Genomic DNA, 24,701 nt, shown 5'->3' with positions numbered 1-24,701 from the left:
TTTTGTCGTCCCCAACGTAAACTTTGTATGCATTAAAAAATAACTTCCTCATTCCCTGCACATACACCCCCTTACACGGTCCTGTACCCTGTATTCTACTTTTTGTTTCTATGAATTTGCCTATTCTCAGTTTCTCCTATAATTAGAATCATGCATTTGTCCTGTGTCTGGCTTATTAGCGTAATGTTTTCAAGGTCCATCCATGCAGTGGCATATACTAAAATTGTTATTCTTTTTTTTATGGCTGAATAATGTTCCATTGTATGTATACACCACATTTATTTATCCACTCACCTGTTGGTGGACATGGGTTGTTTCCACTTTTTGGCTATTGTGAATAATGCTGCTATAAACATTGGTGTACAAATATCTGTTTGATTTCCTGCTTTCTTATGGATATATACCTAGGAGTGGAATTGCTAAGTTGTATGGTAGTTGCATGTTTAATTTTTTGAGGAGCTGCCCAGTTGTTTTCCCCAGCGGCCGTACGAGCAAAGCATGATGGTTCCAATTTCTCCACATCCTAACTAATGTTATTTCCTGTGTGTGTGTTTAAATTATTATTATTATTTTGCGGTGCGTGGGCCTCTCACTGTTGTGGCCTCTCCCGTTGCGGAGCACAGGCCCCGGACGCGCAGGCTCAGCGGCTATGGCTCACGGGCCCAGCCACTCCGCGGCATGTGGGATCTTCCCGCACCGGGGCACGAACCCGTGTCCCCTGCATCGGCAGGTGGACTCTCAACCACTGCGCCACCAGGGAAGCCCTAAATTATTATTTTTATTATAGCCATTCTAGTAAATATGAAGTGATATCTCACTGTGGTTTTGATTTACATTTCCATAATGACATGATGCTGAACATCTTTTCATTTGCTTATTGGCCTTTTGTGTATCTTCTTTGTTTGGAGAATGTCTACTCAATTCTTTTGCCCATTTTTTAAAAATGGAAGTATAGCTGATTTACCATATTGTGTTACAGCGAAGTGATTTACAATATTGTGTACAGCAAAGTGATTCAGTTATATATATATATTTTTTCAGATTATTTTCCATTATAGGTTATTATAAGGTATTGAATATAGTTCCCTGTGTTATACAGTAAATCCTTGTTGCTTATCTGTTTTATGTACAGTAGTTTGTATCTGTTAATCCCAAACTCCTAATTTATCCCACCCTGGTCTTCCCATTACCCTTTGGTAACCATAAGTTTGTTTCCTATGTCTGTGAGTCTGTTTTTGTTTTGTATATAGATTCATTTGTATTACTTTTTGGATTCCATATATAAGTTATATAATATTTGTCTTTCTCTATCTGACTTACTTCACTTAGTATGACAGTCTCTAAGTCCATCCATGTTGCTGCATTCTTTTCTATGGCTGAGTAATATTCCACTGTCTATATGTACCACGTCTTCTTAAACCAATCGTCTGTTGATACTTGGCCCATTTTTGAATTGAGTTTTTTGCAGACCTTCAGGAAGTCTTTACACATTCTGAATATTAATCCCTTAACAGATATATGGTTTCTAAATATTTTTCCCCATTCTGTAGGTTGTCTTTTCACTTTCTTTGATTCTTCTAATTTTATTTATTTATTTATTTATTTTTTAAATTTTTAGTTATGTTTTGATTTTCCCTAAAAACTGACATATCATTGAGACTATACTGATGTTGACAGACCAGGGTTATAAATATATTTATGGGAAAAATTGTTGCATTAACTAAACAAGCTCTTGCACCAGGAACAGCCCCTGGGCATTTATATTCGACTTCTGCTACATTTCCAGGGGCAGGCCACCCTGATATGGCATGTTCATGAAAAGTAAGTAGCACTGAATACTGGCAAGTCCCCATATAACCTCTGCAGAAACGTTATATGGAAGGCATTTCTTCTGGGACTAGTAAGAACTTGCTGTTATTTACAGTAGTATGTTTCTTTCCTATTTTCATTTTGCCAAACTTTGAGTATTTGACAGTGCTTTTCTTTTTTGTTTTTAAAATTTTTGAATTTTATTTTATTAATTTTTTTATACAGCAGGTTCTTATTAGTCATCAGTTTTATACACATCAGTGTATACATGTCAATCCCAATCGCCCAATTCATCACACCACCACCCCTACCCCCGCGCCGCTTTCCCCCCTTGGTGTCCATATGTTTGTTCTCTACATCTGTGTCTCAACTTCTGCCCTGAAAACCAGTTCATCTGTACCATTTTTCTAGGTTCCACATACATGTGTTAATATACTATATTTGTTTTTCTCTTTCTGACTTACTTCACTCTGTATGACGGTCTCTAGATCCATCCACGTCTCAACAAACGACCCAGTTTCGTTCCTTTTTATGGCTAATATTCCATTGTATATATGTACCACTTCTTCTTTATCCATTCGTCTGTCGATGGGCATTTAGGTTGCTTCCATGACCTGGCTATTGTAAATAGTGCTGCAATGAACATTGGGGTGCATGTGTCTTTTTGAATTATGATTTTCTCTGGGTATATGCCCAGTAGTGGGATTGCTGGATCATATGGTAATTCTATTTTTAGTTTTTTAAGGAACCTCCATACTGTTCTCCTTAGTGGCTGTATCAATTTACATCCCCACCGACAGTGCAAGAGGGTTCCCTTTTCTCCACACCCTCCCCAGCATTTGTTGTTTGTAGATTTTCTGATGATGCCCATTCTAACTGGTGTGAGGTGATGCCTCATTGTAGTTTTGATTTGCATTTCTCTAATAACTTGTGATGTTGAGAAGCTTTTCATGTGCTTCTTGGCCATCTGTCTGTCTTCTTTGGAGAAATGTCTGTTTAGGTCTTCTGCCCATTTTGGATTGGGTTGTTTGTTTCTTTAATATTGAGCTGCATGAGCTGTTTATATATTTTGGAGATTAATCCTTTGTCTAGGGCACATAACTTTTTGTGCCCTAAAAAGGAGGCAAACAGCCTCATACCTCATCAGAACTTGGAACACGAGGAGAGTGTGTCATGATAACCTCTGGGAGATAAGGTGGTGAGTAGGAAATGGCCTTGTAGCAGCTGCTCAGAAGCTTCCCAGACTCTCATGTTCTGGAAGGATCATAGGGCATTCTCAAGACTTAGATCAGCTACAGACAAGTCTTGCCTATGTGGCCTATGTGGAAACATGCAAGGTCACCAGGATGCCATGGCAGAGTCATTCCCCAACAGAACCAAGAATTGTCAGAGGTGAGGAATGCTCCCATCAGCTGTACCATTTATGATTGTACGAACTGAAAGTTAGAAATGCTGTGCATCTACTATGGGCTTCCTGATGCCACTGGGTGTGAGGCCAAAAAGGATGCTATCCAGTATTCAGTAAGATAATCAGTGACCAGAATGTATGTCACTATATCTTTCTATAATAGGCAATAATCAGTAATAAAATACATTGGGGAAAAGGTCACTTTCAAAATAACAAAAAAGTGTTAAATACCTGAGAGTAAAATAAGAAATGACTAAGTCCTGTGTGGGGAGGAGAAAAGAAGAGAAAACTTTACTTAAGAACCTAATAAAAGATTCAAGGAAACGGAAGCACATAATATGATCCTTTATAGAAAGACCTGATATTTTCTTTTGCGAATTTCACCCCAAATTACTCAATAAGATAATCTGAAGTTTAAGATTTTTATTTAGAAAAGTAAACGAGCAGGAATGTCAGTAAAAAAAAAGTTTGAAAAAGAAGTGTGTTATTCACACAGCAACAGGAAGTTGGTCAGTGGGGCCACAGGCACGATATCATGTAGCAGTGGAGACTCTGAAGGGGGAACTAGAAACGGGCTACATTATAAAAGATCGGCTCAAACCGACTGCTGTTTGTACTTATTTCCTGGATGCCAAAAACGTTTTTGAAATCACTCTCAAATTCGGCTTCTAGCTGAAGCCCCAGATTGATGAATTTCTTGTTCTGAAAAAGCAAAGGCAAAAACAATGATAGCCATAGATTGCTAATGAGCTTAGACTCTCAATGTTTTGGTTAATCAGAGTTTTATTTTAGACCATCCCAAATGTTAAGTGAGAATTAATCCAGTTGAGGATAGTTTATGTTTCCTGATAGCTGGATCATTTCTCTTTATCTGGAGGACAGAGGAGCAAAAATGGCGCTCTACTGCAGTCTAATTCTTCATCAGAAATTTATTGATTAATTTAAAAAATTCTAGTTACTTGATTTTGAACACAGCCCATATCCCTTGTGACACCATAATAGTACAGAAATGTCTAAGGCAAGTTCGTGGTGCCTTCCTTTATCCTTCATTCCCCACCCCTTGAGGTGATCCTTGTTAACTTTTTGATCCAACACTAGGAAATTCTAATGTAAAGAAATCCAAAATTTTGAAATTTGAGAAATGTGATTTGGTATCTTCCTTTAGAGATGAGAAACACGAGTAGCCTTTAAAATGTGCTTCTAGCAGATGAGAGAATTGGCCTCACTTCTCTACGAGCATCAAGGCCATGAGGGTTCTGCCTATAAGAAACTTTCCATGCTCTGCGTCCAGAGTGCAGTACTGGAACTGCTGGAAATAGGCAGATGCCCAGGTGTGGGGAGATCCCTGTCCACTCCTTCCTGAGGGCCCGGATGCCGGCGGGCAGTTACACAGCAACCAACTGCACATGGACATACTCTGTGCCTCTGCATCCAGTCTCCCTAGGATGGTCCCCAAGTCTGGGCCAAGTAAGGACCTGAGCCTGGGCCAATTGCAGGGACTTCTGAGCCACACACAGTGCTGCCAGGTCTAGTAAAAAAATAAAAAGCACTTCCATTTCCGGTGGAAGGGACTAGGTCTGCAATCCACTGTTATCTATGGGCAAATTGAGTATCTAGAAGGAGTAAATTCTGAGGTCCTAGGGTAATGTTTCCAATGATACCTCTGGTCTGTTATTATCTTCCACACCATAGTCCACAGGGCTTGGAGAATACTGCCAGAATTTTTACCTGTGTGGGCTTGCCACATGATAAGGGAAATTGTAACATTGACCTGATACAAGAAGATGAAAGGCAAAATGACTTAATTGAAAGAAAAATAGAAGCAGGGAGAACTGTTTACCTTGTAAAACGCCCTGTGGTTCTGGAAGATGAGACGCATGTCCCGCACAAACTCCCGTACTCGCTGATATATGTTCATCGTCAGATTTTTCTTGATTTTGTTTAACCACATGGGCTTCTCCAGGCCTTGAGATGTCTTTGTATTATGTTGACAAAAGTGCCAAAGGGCATTAGCATGGTTCCAAGTCTACCTTCTACAGATTCCCACAGTTATGGACTGAGTGCTTGTGTCCCCCAAATTCATATGCTAAAATCCTCACCCCCACTGTGATGGTCTTAGGAGGTGGGACAATTGGAAGATAATTAGATCATGAGGGTGGAGCCCTCATGAATAGGATTAGCACCCTTATAATAAAAGGACGCCAGAGACCTCTCTCCCTCCCTTTCCACCATGTGAGGACAAAAAGAGAAGTTGGTTGACTGCAACCTGGAAGAAAGCCCTCATTAGGACCTGACTGTGTTGGCATCCTGATCTCGGATTTCCAGCCTCCAGAACTGTGAGAAATAAATTCCTGTTGTTTAAGCCACCCAGTCTATGGTAGTTTGTTACAACCGCCTAAGCTTCTAAGGGCTGATTGAGCTGTCTAAGATATTTATCAACAAGGCAAAGATAATGGCAATGTGTACCCATTGGATTCATATCACAAATTCAACAAATGCCAGGTTGGGGTTTTATTGCTGTTACTTACATAATATGGTTCTGAGGCAAAAAAAGAGCTTTTTGGAGAGCAATAGACCTTTAAGAGGAGGAACTCACACTTCTGCAAAAGATAGAGGAGATTTTAAGTGAAGAGCAGCTTGGAAAGAATGAGCTCTTACATATGCTCAGATAAATGCACAACTCTCCAACCTGCAGACCCCTGAAACAAACACAGAATGGGAATTTTCTGTGGCATACGAATTTTGGTGTCAGGTAACGTGATCAGAGCACAGCAAGCGACAGCAGTTTGCCTTGGGCACCATTCCTCCTGCCCCCTGCAAGATGGTGCTTCTTCTCTTGTGTAAACAGAAAGGAGGAGGCTTAGGTTTACATTTCAACTCACCAACTTCTCTTTACTCAGCATCAGCTTCTTCAGGACCTCAGATTGCTGATGACATGGTTGGCTTTCTGGGCACCTTTCCTGAAGATCCTTTATCTTGCAGAAGGTGCAGCTCCATGGGTTCCTGAGAGGTCGGATATAAGGTCAGCAAAGGCAGTTTCTCTGTGAATCAACCATTGTTTCTATAGCTGTTAAAGTCCTCTGTTCAGGAATGACTGGTAGTTTCCACCTGTATTCAACTTCTCTCTGACACCCCTCTGCACTAGAGCCCCATTTGGGCTCAACTGCCGAAGACAGCCCTCCCATCAATAACTGTAGAAGGCTAAGTAAGGTGCCATGGTGCGTAAGGACACTCATTCACTTCAAAACTTAGGTTCTCATCTGAGCCACTGTGAGTTTGGTAATGAATTCTGCCTGCCCGAAACGAGAAGGGGAAATTGGTACCTTAAGTACTGGAGTCTTGGGCCTCAATGAGACATCAACTCAGTAAAAATCAGGAAAACAGCCCTTCTTCTCAACTTTGCTGAATAAGCACAGAGCATTAGCCATAGGCATCGTTTTTTCTGGCATTGTCATCTCTGTGTCTAGCATCTGTGATGCAGAAACTTCTTGGAAAGGAAATCTACCAATAGAGTGACAGGTATCTTCCATTTGCCCCTAGATCTCCACTACCAGGTTCTCTGTGCTGGGGAGCTCTCAATTCTCAATAATCTGAGACCTGGATACAGTGATCCATCCTAGAGATGTCATTTAACCTCTCTCCTTGGCCACCCCAGTGCTTGCTCAAGGGGCAAGCATTACAGTGTCCACAGTGCAGGGGTGGGGACTCTACATGAGCTCAAAAAAACGTGGGGCTTTCTGCCTCTGCAGATTGCCCAACTGCAGAGGTTTACGCTGAATCCTGCGGTGACACATTCTCTGGGACTTACATAGGAGCAGATGAATTACACTAGACTCCTCCCATTATGGAGGAACAGTGCTCTATCCTCATAGGAACAGACATAATCCTGGTAGAGATCATCCTTGGCCACAGCAATTCTACCACTTCTAGAATGCCTTATCAATCTACGTGTTAGCTCACATATCATCACATCTGACTGAAGATACACTTTACAACAAAGGAAATGCAGCAGTGGACTCATACCCGCAGAATTCAGGGATCTTATCATGTACCCTGTGATTCAGGGTCAGATGACTTGATAGACTGCCGTGATCACCTTCTGAAGGCTCATCACAGTCCCAGCTTTGTCAGCTATGTGATGTTCCCATAGCAGGTGGTATATGTGTTAAACCAGCAGCTAATGTATGGCAACGTAACCCCATCAAAGTGCATGGGTGTGGGAACCACCTGAGGGACGTGGGGGTTACTTCTCTATTATACCTAATCACCACTTGAAGAGTTTTCTTCTCATTAATCTACTGCTGCCAGCACTGTTCTTATTTCTGGATCCTGATGCTTAAGGACTCTTCTTCTGAATCAAGACACATACAACCAGAGAAAATTGCAGGCTGAGTGTGCATGGTGGGAGGAGCTGTACCACAGGAAGGAAGGGCAGGAGGGGGCCAAGTCTCACTAACCTGTCAGCATCTTTAGGTGGGATGTGGCATTTCTCATGAAAGAACCTCGAACAAGTATTACAGGAGAACAGCGCTGTCTTTCTACGGCATACCTCGCATTCATTTGAGTTTTCTGGCTAGAAGGGGAGATAATATAGACATCACTGGGATCAGTGAGACCCTAGATAGTCGACACATTGGTACTCTAGAACACACAGCATTTACTTGTACCAAGGTGATACTTGTAAACCTTTCTCCTCAAAATAGTAAGGAACAATACTGAGTGGAGATTTCCGAAGAAGACATGCTGGTTTGCAGTGAAGCTCAGGAGGAAGTGGCTGTGTGTTAGACCTTTAAAGTTTTCTTTATAAAGACAGAGATTCTGACACAGGAAGGCTTGTAACAGCAACAAAATAGGATCAATTAAAGATAATCTGAGAAATTTATTATTCTGCAGGCAAAACCTAACTCAGGAATACAGTGTCTTATCTAGTTGTCTACCATGCATCATCTAAATTGCCTCATTGAAGAGTGATTTACTGACAATTTAATATGACAGAATAAACATCTGAGATATCCCTGCATCCCATTTTCTTGGCCATAAGTTCTCCATGAATTGAAGGGCCTGGGGATGAGTTTCTGGTCTATGGATTTTGTGCCTAGAGGGCCCCTGAGCCTGTGACAGTGCCTCTGGTTGGAAAGACCATGGGCACAGATAACCCGGTGGATGCCAGGGATGACAGAGCTCTTTGACTCTGGGAGCCTAGGGGAAGCTGTCCTATGACTTAGCTTGGCGAGTAAGGTGTGGAGGTGCCATGTCTCAATGGCTAGGGAGTGTGGTAATGGCAACCACTGGAGTTGAAGGCCAAGGCTTTACCCTAATTTTCTGAGCCCGTGGAAACCTGGTGCTTTGTCCTGTATAAGGAAGATGGATGGGGCCACAAAATTAATTGGTGCTGGATTTTTCATCAATCTCAATATGTGGGACCTTTAGCCAGATTTTATTTCATTTGTGAAGTTAAAAATTTGACAGTGTTTGCATCTAAGTATCGTGGAGTAACAAACACACGTTAAAACAACAGAATTTATAGACCAAAATAAGAATTGTTCAAGGAATGAGCCCATTGGTGGGCAAGGGGAATTACATTTTTTCCTTTTCTTTTTGGTGTTAATCTATGTGGCAATAACATGTGAATCCCTATATACTACAATTTCTATGTATGAGGGTCGTGTGTCTGTGCTGGAGAAATGGCCAAAGGATGGGCACCTGGCCCCTCTCCTGGGCCACCTGAGTGGAAAGAGAACCATGTGGTGAGGAAACATTTCATCCAATGGGTAGCAGCTCTTCATCATAGATGAAGCTATCCTTTCTACACCATGGGCTGGAAGAAGGAATTCACATCTTTGTGTGACAATCTACATACAAAACAATGCATAGACTTGGGGACTGGCCCACCCAGTGATGGGTAGCTGGGATTTTGGTGGGTGGTGAGGAAATGGGGAGGTGGCAGGGAGTGCCATTCCACCTCTTCCTTCTAGAAACACTCTTTATGCTTTGTTCCATGACACTCCATTCTCTTAGATTTTTTCCTAGTGCTTTGCTTCTTTTTTTAAGCTTCCTCATTTGGAAAGTTGGAATTCTGTAGGGCTCTGCCCCATGTTCCCTGCTCATTTTACTCTCCTAGATGGCCACGACTACTCCCGAGACCACACCTACCACATTTGTCCCTAGGCTTTAAGATCTGTGTCTCTGGTCTCTTTGTGAGTCCCTGAGCATCCAAACTCTACTTTCCATCATCTCCAATTAGATGTCTATCATCATGTCTAAAACCCATATTGCCCCCAAACCACAGTCCTTGACTTCCTGTCTTGAATCTGCTCCTCTTTCAGTGCCCCCCTCATCTCACTAAGCACCCCACCATCCACCCAGGAGCCTGGAAGTGAACACAGATTCCTCCCTTTCCTCACCCCAGACATCCAGCCCATCACTCGTCCTGTTGTCATTTTTAAATATCTCATCTCATTCTTAGTGCTTCTGTGAGGTCCATTGCTTACAAGAATGCAGAGCCCCTACTTATAATACAATATTATGAGCCAAAGCAAAATGTCCTGCTATTTCCAAATCATAACAGAATATCATCCCTGAGCCCAGTGAGCTGAGGTGAATTGGAACACACCTCAATTTGTAAATTCTTTTCATCTATAAATTCAATATAAGAAGAAGAGACACAAAACTCACACACAGGAGGAAATTCTAGGCTGTAAGCTGTATCTCGTCCATGTGCTCCCTTTCAGTAGGAGAGCTTGAGGAATGGCCTGTTAGGGACATCCTTGGGGACATCCCCACATAGACTTGAGTGGCCCTGGCATGGGGCCATGTAACCGCTTTTCCTTTTTCTCATCCTAATGGATGCTGACCACTATTTTTAGGCTACTGGCTCAGAGTTTCTTATGCCATTTGGTGCTGAGAGGACACAAATGGCAGAAGCCAAGGGGCTGGGAAAGGAAGAGATGCTCTGGAGAGACCCTCTGAGAACTGAGGTGGTCACACCTTAATAGCTGTAAGCGCAGAGGGAACAGAGAGAGGGCGCCTGTGATAAAGGGTGGGAGACGGTCAACTCAATTGATTAACCCAGACTGAATTACCCTTGACTCCCTAGGACTGGGCAGAAACATTTGGCCTTAATAGCATCTCTTTCTTCAGAAAACCCAGTGGATGCAGAGCTTAGTTACTGAGTCTTTAGCATAAAGTCAGTTGAGCTGGTAGCCCCAGAAACCAGCTTTGTGAAGATCTCAACTTCTTGGTTTGACTGAGATGACCAAGGTCACTGCTGTTGGAAGTCAGGAAAATGGAAGTTTTTCTATTTCCTTTTTTCACTTCACATGTTCTCTCTCACACCCTGTCTTGGAGAGGAAGACATCAACTATCTGACTGCCTTCCCTGGAATCCACACAGCATAGAAACCACTGGTCCATGAACTTCACATGATACTTTGAAGGAGAGAGAATTTGCCTTCATAGATGGAACTGCAGTCTGCAAAGCCCCTCTGTTGGGGCCAAAGGGCCTCTACACAAAGGAAAGAACTTTCCAGGTCAGCAGCCTCTCCCACAGGACACATCTGCTTCCCAATCACTCTATTCTCTAAAGGGTCATCTCCATAAAGGAAATAAAGTTTCCCTTGAAAAAGGACTTAGCATAAGTGTGTGTGTGCATGTGAAGGAGAGGTTTTGTGTTTTTGCTTTACCAGGTGACATATGGCTATATATCCATTCCAAAGGGGGATTCTACATTAGTTCTATAATAGGTTAGCTAGAGTGACCATGAGATGTTTCCATTTTGCTCAATTCTTATTTCATTAAAGCTAGAACCCAGAAAAACCAATGAAAATAAAATCAGTGTTGCAAAAGCAATAGTCATTAAATGTACTTTTTTGTGCCTTTCAAAATCATACTTTTCCAGCTCCAACTCCATCTTTTATGTCTAATTTTAAGACAGTATGCCCTCTGTAATGGCCTATATGGGAAAAGAATCTTAAAAAAAAGAGTGGATATATGCATGTGTATAACTGATTAAATTTGCTGTGCACCTGAAACTAACACAACATTGTAAATCAACTATACTCCAAAAAAAAAAAAAAAAAAAAAGACAGTATAGTAAGAGTTCCATTCCGAGAGTGCCTTTGTAAGTCCAGAAAAGTTAGCCTAGGTACCCAACTAACACAATCAGCTATACAGTACTGTACTGTAATAGGTTTATAATACTTTTCACACAAATAATACATAAAAAACAAACACAAAAAGTAAAGAAAACTTTTTTTTTTTTTTTTTTTTTTTGCGGTATGCGAGCCTCTCACTGTTGTGGCCTCTCCCGTTGCAGAGCACAGGCTCACGTAATGTTCTACATTCGGGTCCTGCACCTCAAAAACTAACAGTGCCTCTTCAAATAAAGAAAATCCCCTTGCCATTTCCTACGCTGTGAATCTCTTCGGTTCTTCAGTTACTTCTTCCTCTTGTCTCTCTCTGTCCTTCCTCTGGGCCTTCAATTCCTGGGTCTTCCTAGCAGTACCAGCTACATCACCGCTGCTTTCACACTTGCTTTCGGACAACCTGAGCTTGAAATAAAGACACTGTACTACTGTACTCTCTACAGTACTGTCCAGTAAAGTACACAAAAGCACAACCACTTGGAGAGGATGCACGCACGTGACAATGTACACCAGACATGGGAACCAACTTACGTGACTGGACATGCGAACGCACGTTCGCAGTTTTGAAAGCTCGCAACTTGAAGGTTCGTATGTTGGGGGCTTACTGTATGCCATTCACATATTTTTCTCAAACAAACGTACAAGGTCAGTTCTGCCTCATTATATATTTTTAAGGATTACCCCTGCACCTCTATCTCAAATAGTTTAATGCTCAAAGGAGTCCTGGCCTCACACACTGAAATGTTTGGAAGTAGCAAGTGCAAAAGCACCGTATTATAAAATCAAGTTTCAACGTAATTGGTTAATTTAGAAACCATAAAATAAAGCCAGAGAGATGGAAAATCAACAATGTGGTAGATGAGACATGGCCGGAAGGTCATGTGATAATTACCTTTTTTCTTTTTCTTGATGGGTCTAGTAGAAATTCTCTCTGAAAGAAAAATGAGATTCATGCTGTGATGGGTCCTTGTTTCTACTTTGTGAGATCGGTAATTCCACTACCTTCCACTCATGTCCCATTATCAACATAAACTCAAGGGGCCTTCATGGAAAGTAACCTCCCTCTCCAAGTCTGTAACATGGTGCTCTCTGTTATCCAGACTCAGCTTTAAAGCCAGCTTTAAAAACTGCATCCTCTCTCTTGCTCTCCTTAGAAAGTTTTGCCAGATTTTCCTTTACAACCGCTTCTACACCCACCACTTCCTTTCCATTCTCCCAGTATCCCTCTAGCTTTTATCGTTATACCTTGCATGCTATAGCTCCATTGGCACACACCTGGTGAGTGATTGACAGCTGGCAGACCCCATCAGTGGCCTTGGACACACAAAGGTATCCAGGCCTTTGGGGAGACAAGTGGGAAAACCTGGCATATAGTGGGGTAAGGATGATAAAGTGTAAACTGTGCTCTCATGGAGTATTTTGGGATCCAGAGATGGGTGAGTATAGTAGGCTAAATAATGCTCCCCCGACCCATGAATTTGTTCTAATCCCCCGACCCATGAATGTGTCAACTTACATGGTAAAAGGAACTTTACTAATGTAATTAAATGAAGGAGCTTGAAATGGAAGATGATTCTGATTATCTGGGTAGGGCCAATGTAATCACAAGGGTCCATACAAGAGCGGGTAGGAGGGTCAGAGTGAGTAGTAGGAGATGTGTTGACAGAAGAAGAGGTTGGAGTGATGTGAGGAAGGGGCCACGAGCCAGGAAATGAAGGCTGCTTCCAGAAGCTGAAAAAGGGGAGGAACACATTCTCCCTGGAAGGCTCCAGAAGGAACCACCCCTGCCGACGCCTTGACTTGAGTCCAGTGAAACTGATTTCATACTTCTGGTCTCTAGAACTGTAAGATAATAGATTTACATGGTTTCAAGGCACTGAGTTTGTGGGAATTTTTTATAGCAGCAATAGGAAACAAATTCAGTGAATTTTAAAGGACTTCAGCAGAGAGTGTGCTGTTTGAGCTGGGCCTTGCAGGTCGAATGGGGTGGATCAGGCAGAAAGGTGGTGAAGGTCATTTGAGGTCTCCATGGGTTAAAGCACTCTACCCTCTTATCCATCTTGCATTCCTTGATCAGATTCATACCTCTAAAACACTCTTTCAACTTTGTCAGTCCCTAACCCAAACCTCCCACAATTCCTCCATGATTAAATGAAGGGTTCAGCCTCCTTTCTGGGGCCGCAGGACCTCCACAATCAGCCCAGCTCATGTATTGAGTCTTATAACCCACAACTTCTTGACACTCCTGGGGAGGATTTTCATGCCATCCTTTCTATATAGAATTCCTCATTATGACATTTTTGCTTGTCAGAACTATTCTTCTTTTAAGACCCAGCTCAGTGCAAACTGTTCCATGAAACTGTCCTCAACCTCAAAGACAGAAATGAACTTCCCTCCCCTAAGCTTCTGCATCTCTTCCTGCCAGAGAATCTCATTATGGCATCTATGAGCTGTGCAATCCTATGTTTATAAACGTGCAGCCTTCCTCCTGGTTAGGGGCTGGGGGCCACACCTTACAGTCCCTGTGGCTTTAGATGTATTCAATCAATATTTGCTCATCATTAGAGTGGCACAAGGAAGGACCATCTGGGGCACGTGACAGAGTCAGAAAGCATGGGTTCATCTGTGACAGAGACCTGGCCCGTTTTGTCCACATCAGGGGGCCGAGATGAGAACCAAAGGGATATTTTTTTTTTTTGCGGTACGCGGGCCTCTCACCGCTGTGGCCTCTCCTGTCGCAGAGCACAGGCTCCGGACGCGCAGGCTCAGCGGCCATGGCTCACGGGCCCAGCCACTCTGCGGCATGTGGGATCCTCCCGGACCGGGGCACAAACCCGTGTCCCCTGCATCGGCAGGCAGACTCTCAACCACTGCGCCACCAGGGAAGCCCCAAAGAGATATTTTTAAATTCATTTAAAAATATTATTCTTCAAGAATGAATTTCAGATGGCTATCCAGAAAACACTCATTCTGATGTATTATTTTCAGACACATAGTTCTATTATTGTTACTTTCAACATTGGCCCCCTCCAAAAGTCTAAGACCCTCCCACGCCAAATTTAGTTTACTTTCCTGTGACCAAATTACCCAGTGGCAATTACTAGTGGCAGTGCCAAGGCCACAATTTACTGTCCTACCTTCAACAGTGTAAGAGTTTGAATACTATTCAGCCATAAAAAAGAACAAAATGTTGTCATTTGCAGCAACATGGATGGACTTGGAGGGCATTACATTAAGTGAAATATGTCAGATGGAGAAAGACAAATATTGTGTGATATCACTTATATGTGGAATGTAAAAAATATAACAAACTAGTGAATATAACATAAAAGAAGCTGACTCATAGAGAACAAACTAGTGGTTACCAGTGGGGAGGGGGGGAGAGGCAACATAGAGGTGGGGGAGTGGAGGTATAAACTATTGGGTGTAGGATAGGCTCAAGGATGTATTGTACAACATACAGCCAATATTTTGTAATAACTGTTAACTGTAAGTGGAAAGTAGCCTTTAAAAATTGTATAAAAATTAAAAAAAAATTTTTAAGTGTAAGAGTTTATGCACTTAGAGGATTAAGCTGTAATGTAAGCCAGCAAATATAACAGCCACATGGAATGTTAGTGATAATATGCGCATGTGACCCAGGCAAGGGGCGTCATGATGGTTTTCTGGAAATTCTGCTAAAGCTGGAAGTTGATGACTTGTGGCACTAAATCCTTGATTGTAGCACTTTGTCACTAGAATACCTGAATCAAGGTTTTCAGGGGCCATCCCCCGCAGCGCACACTCAACTTCCACTTCTTGGACGCTTCGTGGTTTCCTTCAATTTCAAATTCCCTGAGGGTGAACCACTTTCCATATGCATCCTGTATACACTTCTCCGAGGTGCCTGTGAGACCAAGACAAGCTGAGCTCCCTTTGTGGCCAGGGTGTGCCCCCAACTGTGAATACCCCAGAACCTGACCTCCCGCCACGTGAATCTGGGCTACTCGTTTTGGGTTCATAATCTGCAGCAGGATAGCTGAGTGCCCTCTCTGGGGCTCTACAGCAGTCCGAAAGGTGAGGGCAGGAGCAGACTTCCTGCCCTGTGTGCATACTCTGACCCTCATGCAATGAGAAGGACAGTGATTACTACCAACATTTACTTTAAAAAAATATTTCACTATATTCAAAAGAGAAAAAAATGGATGACTCTGAAGAATAGGCAAGATTCTTTCCCTTCCCTTCTCTGAGACCCGGGATAGAGCCAGGCTGAGTTTCTGAGGCAGCAGATGAGGTCACACATGGGGCAGTGTGGCAACTGTCACCACAGCCATGTCTGCCTTGTCCTGTACAAAAGTTGATCAGCCAGTGAATGGCAATCAATTATTGCAATAATATTTTGGGCTCATAGCTATTTTTTGTTAAAAGCAATTGTAGAAATGTTATCAAGTGGGAAAAGTTAAATTATATATATGCTATACAATCATGGGGAAAACATTTATACTTCTCGGTACCTAAAGCACCATATTTTGGGAGGAGGGGATCAATTACGGTAGATGAACATTTGTACTGTACTTTAACAGTTGTAATTTGCAAACTTTTCTATCTGTTATCTTGTTTTTTTCTCATAATAATATGGTGAGGAAAGTTTTATTATTATTTCCATTTTGTAGAGGACAGTTCAGGATGAGAGAGACTTAGCAACTTGGCCCATACAAAATAGACACTCTTGGTACAGCTGAAACTCAAATCCCGGTCTTCTGGGTCTAAATCTTGTGCTTCTCCCAGTTAGCACAAGGCCATACAGATGTTATGGGGAATGTGGCTGTGAAGGTTGCTGTTGGATTTCTCAAATGTGTACATCTTCCATTCTGTTATTGAAGCACTTGCCCCTGTATTGGGTGCTGGATGGGCACCTGTGGACCTTTTCCTTGGGGGAAAGTGGAGATGGCCTGGTAGGCTAATGTTTATTAATTTTAAAAGAGTGGGAATGCCATCTTTCCTCCAGCCTGTCTGGGATGCTGTGTGGAAAAGACCTAACAGAACAGAACGGAGGCTGCTTTCTTGAGAAAGTCTGCTTGCAAGGTTGACGCTTGGCTGGTATCTGGGAACTTGGATTTGGGGAAGGGTCTCACCACTCCCAGAACTTAAGAGTAGCTCACTGTGCCCTAACTGTTTATACAAACAGTACGGTTTATGTGAACACCTGCCTTCCGTCTGGGAGTTTGGAATTCTGGCATGTGCTAGGCAGAGGGTACTTATGTAACTAACCCCTGATAAAAACCCTGGTCTCTCAGGCTCAGGGCAGTTTCCCTGGCAGACAACATTTCACATGTGTTGTTACAATTCACTGCTGGTGAATTAAGTGTGTCCTGGTGACCCGACTGGGAGAAGACTCTTGGAAACTGACACCTGTACCATGGGCCTTTTCCCTTTGCTGATTTTGCTTTGTATCCTTTCAATTTAATAAATCACAGCCATGAGTTCAACTATATGCTGAGTCCTTTCAGTCCTCCTAGTGAGGCACCAAACCTAGAGACCCCCAATACAGGTGTCTACCCCCTGTATAATATATTATTCACATGGGAGTTTTCCAGTTGAAAAGTTTAGAAGACCACGAAGCCCACCTTTTTCCATTTTCTCCTTGTATAAAATCCCCTTCGCCTCACCACAAGTCACAGGAAGTTCAGGAAGCTGAAAATCCATATTTGTTTCTCTGGGAATTCTTGGACCTGCAAAGAAGCATTGGTTTCTTCATTCCACCTTGCTCTAAAACTGTGTACCGTCTCTCCTCACCCATCTTGAGATCCTTCTTTATAACTTAAAATGTAATGGAAGGATTTCCCCCATGAATGAGGTACATTTCTAGGCAGGTTAGGTACATAAAGATAACATCACCCTCCACCACCATCCTCTAAAATCCTACATACAAACCTCTTGTGGAAGGATCTGATTCCCAAGCTTGCTGGTCCCAACTACCTATTGCATGATAATTTTCCTCCTGCTGATTTGAAGGAAGATTTATAGTCATATTATTGCTTTGAAGTTATGCAGATGGAGAAAAAACCCTCAACTTTTAATTTTTTCTCCCCATTTGAGGGCTCACCTGGGGAAAAAAGGAGGATTGCAATGGGACCCCCAGCAGGGGCAGTGTCTGTCTTCCCACCTTGCTCTCTGTTTCACTTCTCTCTCATGTGAGCTTTCTCTGTGGCTAGAAGGTAGTTTGCTCTAGAAGAAACTGCACATTGCTCAGGGAGAGGGTTTCTGTACATCCTTGGGTGAGGGTGCTGGCATCTAATTCCTCTGAAGCAGGTGTTGAAAGTCTTAGAAAGAATGTCAGTAGCAGGAGCACCTTCTCTTGCCCTTCTGGCCAACATTGAGGAGGATCCTTTAGACAGGTCTGGGGGCTTCTCTCTGGATGGGGAGGGTAGGCTGTCAAGAGCCCTTCCAGCATCAGTTCTATTAGAGCTGGGGTGGGTGTAGGGGGCCATTCAGTCTAATTCACCTGCCAGCCACCAATTTACAGAGGAGGAAATTGAAGCAAGAAAGAACAGTGGACAAGCCAAAGTTACACAGTCAAAGGAATTTTAGGAATTAGGACATAGGTCTTGTGTTACCACCCAGAGTCCCCCGTGGTGGGGAGCCTATGGCTCTCTACATGGGCAAGACAAGGGCGAGAGAAATATCATGCGAGTCATACCTTTTATATATTTTTCTTTGTATTTCCCTCCTCAAAAGTTATCAGTGCAGTGAGAGGAGCCCTGCTGAGGCCCAAGGAGGCCTGGGGGTCTCTCGCAGATCTTCTGACTAATCAATGGAGTGCGTGTTATCACCATCCTGTCATGTGGTCGAAATTGACCAAGACCAAGGACTTATCCTAACGTTTGCTATCGGCTCTGTAAGCCAATTAAGAAAATGGCTCTGTAAGCCAATTAAGAAAATCACTAAAAATATGGATTATAAAATAAAAATTTAGATGTTTAATTATTAAAATTGCATTAATCACTTATTTTTACCTCTTTTTCTGCCTCTTTTCAAAGGCCCAGTGTTGATTTTCTCCCTGAGGAAGTAGAAAAGTAACATAAATGTCTCTTTTTATAACATTGCATTGCAAATAGTAGTGTTTTGCAAAAATACCATTCAAATGTCACTTTTTAGGAGTTTACCTAGTACTTCAAGAAAAATATCAAATGCTTAGGTCAGGAGTTAGGAACTTTCTCTGTAAAGGGCCAGATAGTAAATATTTAAGGTATTGTGGACCACAATCTCCTTTGTGACTACTCAACTCTACTGTTTTATTGTAAAAGCATCCATAGACAATTCATAAATGGAAAGATGTGACTGTGGCTACGTTCTGATAAAAAATTATTTACAAAACAATTCATGGGGCTTCCCTGGTGGCGCAGTGGCTGAGAGTCCGCCTGCTGATGCAGGGGACACGGGTTCGTGCCCCGGTCTGGGAAGATCCCACGTGCCGCGGAGCGGCTGGGCCCGTGAGCCATGGCCGCTGAGCCTGCGCGTCCGGAGCCTGTGCTCCGCAACGGGAGAGGCCACAACAGTGACAGGCCCGCGTACCGCAAAAAAAAAAAACAATTCATGGGTTGAATTTGCCCTGTGGGCCATAGTTTGCGGAACTCTGGTCTAGACTTAGTTACAAAGATGATGTTTAACTGAGATATATCCTATATTTCTTTTACTCCAAGCCGTTCCAAATATAACTGAAACCGTGTTTTATGTGTTTCCCAAGCAACAGAGCAGCAAGGTGAGAAGAGTAATGAAGTTGTACATCTTTTGAGTCCTTGTTGTGTGCCAGGAACTATCCTTAGACCTTGCCTCTATTAATTTACTTTATCCTTAGAGCAAATTTAGTCAAATTAGGGACTTAGTCAAATAGGGACTAATACTATCCTTATCTTACAGATGAGGAAATTGATATGCACAGATATAAATGCAAATTAACTAAAAGCATTGAAGATTTACTTTGATAAAGAGGCAGAGATAAAAGGCAGTAGTATTAGGTCTCAAGGGGGGCTTCATGCTCAACTCTATAGGTCAGATAGCTGCTGTAAACCTAAACTTGAAAGATTTTTGTATCAAAAATGGTCTCAAAAATGAGCAAGGACTTAAAAACTAGCCCAATGGCTCAATGAAGGGGAGCTTATAAAATTGATGCCCAAGTTCCAAAAGTTGTAGGGTTAGAGATGGCACAAAAGGTTGACTTAAGAGATGTTTCAGAAAAATGTAGTATCTGATTTAATTGTTGATTTTGTCCAAAAATGTTAATCATGTCCATGTTCATGTTCAGGTCTGCCATCATTCAAATGTGTCTGAATGTTGGAAGTCAGGGATGCTTTCTTGCTAAAGGTCTGTGCCCATCATTCTGTTCCCATGGCTGGAATCCTGGGGTGTTAATTTGGGTAATGCAGGTCCCAGGAGAAAATCCCCTCCAGAAAGTCGATCATGACTAATCTTTCCTTTAAGTAGATTATGACCAGATGCGGCTGGAAAGGAATATTTCCTTCAACCAAACACAAAAAGCCTTCAGGTTGATGATGTTATCTCATATTCTGGGACTTTGCCATAACAATTACTCAAGTTTTAAAAAAAAAATCTTACCAAAATAAAAATGGCCCCATGAGACATTTATTAATTATTTTCATCCCAAGAGAAATCACACCCCAAGATCAACATGTTCTACCTTACAAAATGTTATCCTTAGGAAGTTTATCAAAGTATTAGGGAGGTACACTGAGGAGAGATTACTAAACCTGTATAAGAGAATCATAAGCATGGCTATGATCTTGAAGACCTAAGAGGAACAAGTGAGTGGGGAAAAATGTAGACCTGAAGGTAGATGAAGCTTTCTTTAAAAATTGCTCTAGATGAAATGGTTTCAAAGAACGTTACAGTACCAAATATGGTAGTTAGTAGTTGCCAGGTATAAAAGGTTATCCACACAGGTGTGGGTCTTGGTGAAACAGTCCTCTCTGGTCCTCTTCAGCACTGATGCTGAAGTGGGAAAAGGCCAGTTCTGATTCTCTCTCTCTCTTTTCCTGCAAGAATCAAGGCCCACTGTCCCACAAGAAGACACTTGTGTTCTCTTGGCTTTCTCCTTGCTCTCCTTTCCCATGCAGTGATGAAATTGAAATCCCAGCTCTAATTATAACTTGAGTCTGTCCAACAGTAGTCCTTATTGGCAAATGTGCATTCTCTTGCTCTCAGTTTCTCTCTGTTTAAATATTTTTGGGACTAGTTGGTGAGTTAGACTTCTATTTCATCAACGCCTGTTGAGGACAAACAACTTCATGGCAAACAAAGAGAAACTCGTTGTACACCAGCTCAGTTCTCAGAAATTTGGTCTGGAGACCAGATCATATGAACAAAGTGCTGCTAAACTTTACAGGGGTTATTTGTGTGTTAGCGAGCTCCAGCACTTTATTATCTTAGATCCAGAAAGTAAAATGCCTGGACAAAGTAGGATTTAATTATTCTTGGGTCTACCATCTTAATAAACAACTACTAATGCTATACTAAAACCCTACATTAACTCTTACAAATAATAATGTGGTCAGAAAAATTAAAAGTCATTTAAAAATAATTTTCTTAATAGTTGGAACTAATCTTTATGGGCAAAATAGTATATCAGGATGTTTAGGTGATCTTTTGGTTGCCTCAGAGTATCAGAGAGTCTGCAGTGTGTAAGAACAATAGAATATAGGAGCCCAGTATGCCTAGATCCTAAAGCAAGTGTTAGTCTAGCCCTGTTGCACAGACCATGGTAAGCGATAGTGAGGCTGGTTCTGCCGGAACAGGCCTTCCCCACCTCCAGGTCTTGTGAAAGAGGCTACATTTCTTTCAAGAGAATTGTCAGACACCTCCCCTCAAGCCAAGACAAAATATGTTAAAGGATCCACACAGGAGATGGACCTCAGTCCTTGGGACATCAGGGAAGGAGAGATTATCAGACTCATCCTTGCCAATATAAAGGTGAACATCATGGCTAGTGTGTTCTGGCGTGGGAGAAGGGCTGAGCCAGGAGTCAGCAAGGGAATCAATGAAGAAGCATGATTCCCTTGGCCTGGTGGGGGGGCCCTGTGGATGGGAGTTGAACTGGGTATTTTTGAGAGATACTCTTCCCAAAAGAACCACATAGGGCAACGAGGTAGCTGCTGCAAGGGTGCTAACCTTCCAGAAGGACCATCCAATGTCTTCATTCCCAAGCAAGTTGGCCACCACTCACTACTGACAGGTGGTAAAATATATTGCTTCTGCTGTTCTAGTGGGAAATTTCTAGCCAAATTTGTTTTTCCAGACAAAGAGTTTTAGATTGTAATTTGTCTATAATTTGACAAATTTGTAGGTATGATTCAAGGACTAGCTGAGCCGTGAACAGGATCACAATGGGGCAGCCTAGCAGGAGATGGGGTCTGTCTTATTTGTTTGCCTCACTTCTCCTTCACAGCAGCTTTCTCCTGGCTGGAAGGGAAGCTCAGGGGAGTTCTACTGTCTTCTGAAAATTGCTCAGGGCGGAAGGAGGGTCTACCTCTGCATGAGAGGGTGTGTGTGTGGGGGGGGCGGGGAACTCAGAGTCTGACTCCACAGAAAGGAGTCTTAAGATGAACTTGAGAAAGATTAGCTGCTGTTCCTGCCCTTCCAGCCAGTGATGTTAGGAATCCATTAAAGATTTGGGGAATCCATTAAAGACACTCCTTGGGCTCCCTGTTCTTGATGCCGATGAGAGAGCTGTCCATGGTCCTTACCAAGTCCAGTGGTAGATCTACAGAATGTGAAGCTGTATATGAAGCTGGGATGGGCCTTGATGGGCAGTCAGTCTCTTTATTATCATTTCACTTTACAGAGGAGTAAACTGAGGCAGAAGAGGTGAAGTGACAGACCCAAGTTTACAGGACTACCTCAGGGTGGTGGGACATGAGGCAGGACATCTTTATCACTTGTGAGTTACACAGTGTTTTATGGCTACAACTATTTCCAGCCTCAAAAGTTACCAGTTCATCAGAGGCAGCACTTCAGTGGCCCTTGAGTCCTGGGTTTTGGCTGTGGATTCATCACCATGTTGCTTGTTTGAGATATCATATTTCTCTCCCTGTCATGTTTTAGAAGCTGACTAAATCTGATATATTTCTCAACAGTTAGTAGCTACAGAAAGTAATTAGAGAAACAGGCCTATTAACAAAAGCATAGAATAAAGCATGAGAATTTAGATGTTCAGTTAGTAAATTTTATTTGTGTATTTATTTCTTCTTGGTTTGCCTCTTTTCTTTGGGGCTCTGTTACTCAGAATTTCGATTCTATGTCTACCCCTCTTTCCGAGAAAAATATAAAACAGATACTGCTGAAAAGTTGCATGGTATATAATAGTGCTTTTCAAAAATTCCATTTTACTTTAAATTTTCAAAAGTTTACTGCATAAAGAAAAAATATTAACCCATAGCCTTGCACCTACTAAGCCTTTGATGGTTAACCTGGGTTCATCCTAGATTTCATTTTATTTGCCCTCACATTAAGAAAAATTCATTTATATCCACATTAATAAAAAAGAATTTAAGACAGAGTTTTATTCCTTATACCTCAAGGAACACTGTGAGAATAATAATAATGAGAGCTAACAGTTGTTAAGTGCTTATTATATGCTAGACATGAACATAAGACCCTTACTTCTACTACTTTATTTTAGGGATTTTTACTATCCCCACTACCAATGAAGAAACTGAAGCATCCTGAAATTAAAAAATTAAGTGAAGCAATGCAGATTTCTTTTGGTTGAGAGGCAGAATCAATGGCAGTAACACAAGACTTTGGATTGCCTAGGGAGATGTGATGGTGAGCTACACAGATAAAACATAGGCCATCATCTTAGTCCTAAATGAAGGCTTTTATGCTGAAAATATCATGAAAGTGACCAAAGACCTTGTTCACATGGGTTTGGACAAAAAAATAGGATTTAAAGAACTAACCAAGAAAATATTGCCCAAGGGGAATTTGTAGAAATAGAACTTCAAGTCCTAGAAAACCTTAGGGTTAGAGATATCAAAAAAGGGTTGATTGAAATGCTATGTCAGGGGAATATGCTGCCAGATTTAGGAGATGTGGGTGGAAAGATGGTGGGGTTTGTGCAGGTGAATCTCCTGAGTGCCATGTTCAAACGTGTTGATCTCCAAAGCAGGGCCATAAAGTGCACACATTTCCTTTCCCCTTTCCTTTCCTTTCCTCTCTTCTCCTCTTCTTTGTTTTCCTTTCTTTCCTTCCTTCCTCCCCCTTTTCTCCCTTTCTTTCTTTCTTCTTTCTTTCCTTTCTTTCTTTGTTTCTTTTTTTTTTTGCGGTACGTGGGCCTCTCACTGTTGTTGCCTCTCCCATTGTGGAGCACAGGCTCTGGACGGGCAGGCTCAGCGGCCATGGCTCACGGGCCTAGCCACTCCTCAGCATGTGGGATCTTCCCAGACCGGGGCATGAACCCGTGTTCCCTGCATCGGCAGGCGGACTCTCAACCACTGCGCCACCAGGGAAGCCCTCTTTCTTTCTTTCTTTCTTTCTTTCTCTCTTTCTTTCTTTTTTTCTTTCTTCCTTCCTTCCTTCCTTCCTTTCTCTCTCTCTCTTTCTTTCTTTCTTTCTTTCTTTCCTTCTTTCTTTCTTTCTTTCTTTCTTTTCTTTCAATGCCTGGACTACAATTTGGGCCTGTTCATAGATATCAACCATAGACATCTTAGACAAAAAAAAATATTTTCTTTCCCTCTCTATCTTTCTCTGGCACTGTTTGATTCACCTTTCATCAAACCTGTTGAGGCCAAATAAATTAAAGATACAAAAGTAGTCTAGTTCAGCTTACCAGAGTTCTCCTTATTGGTAGATTTGGGGTTTAAGACCTGCTAATTATTGTTCTTTGTGAATTTTCTTACTCAAATACCCCACAGGAAGTAGAGTGGCTGTTCTTGGGTTTCCTATCCAAATACTATTTATTGACACCAGAGGCTTGCTATAGAAGTTAAGTGTTCCCCTCCCCTCAAGGCAAGTGAGAAGGCTTCAGTCTCAAGGTGATTAATCTGTGTCTCTAAGAGCTTGAAGGAGGCAGAGATGTTTAAAGACTCAAGTCTAGAGAGGGTGACTGCATTGGGAGCCAACCCCACATCCACTGGTCGTAGGACCATGAAGAGGCATGGTTCTCACGAGCCTCCCTGGGGAAGGGAGGGGCTCAGTTAGTTCTTGAGAGATACTGTATCCAGGAGGATCATTTGGATGAAAGAGGTGACCCCAGGAGGGGTGTGGACCTCCTAGAAGCTGGGAGACTAAGAAGGAAGTGGTAAGCCATCAGTTAGATTTCCTGCATCAGGGGACCTTCAGTTGAGA

At 42.2% G+C, this 24,701-nt stretch overlaps 1 protein-coding gene across 2 annotated transcripts in view; it reads right to left on the bottom strand.

Moving 5' to 3' along the window:
- Positions 1-3,625: 3,625 nt before the first annotated feature.
- The window catches only part of SP100 (SP100 nuclear antigen), an 87,859-nt gene continuing 66,783 nt past the window's right edge, over positions 3,626-24,701 (bottom strand). For both annotated transcript variants that reach the window (XM_033425663.2, XM_033425667.2), the window contains 8 exons: positions 16,967-17,071; positions 15,104-15,246; positions 12,253-12,291; positions 7,675-7,790; positions 6,100-6,220; positions 5,746-5,817; positions 5,058-5,192; positions 3,626-3,919 (listed from right to left, as the gene is read on the bottom strand). In XM_033425663.2, coding sequence (XP_033281554.1) covers positions 3,782-3,919; positions 5,058-5,192; positions 5,746-5,817; positions 6,100-6,220; positions 7,675-7,790; positions 12,253-12,291; positions 15,104-15,246; positions 16,967-17,071 — 869 coding nt within the window. In that variant the 3' untranslated portion in view covers positions 3,626-3,781. The remainder of the gene's footprint in view (positions 3,920-5,057; positions 5,193-5,745; positions 5,818-6,099; positions 6,221-7,674; positions 7,791-12,252; positions 12,292-15,103; positions 15,247-16,966; positions 17,072-24,701) is intronic.

This window comes from Orcinus orca, chromosome 7, assembly GCF_937001465.1.
Source record: "Orcinus orca chromosome 7, mOrcOrc1.1, whole genome shotgun sequence".
Taxonomy (NCBI): domain Eukaryota; kingdom Metazoa; phylum Chordata; class Mammalia; order Artiodactyla; family Delphinidae; genus Orcinus; species Orcinus orca.
Note: the sequence above shows the minus strand (reverse complement) of the source record. Positions and strands in the feature narration are given on the sequence as shown.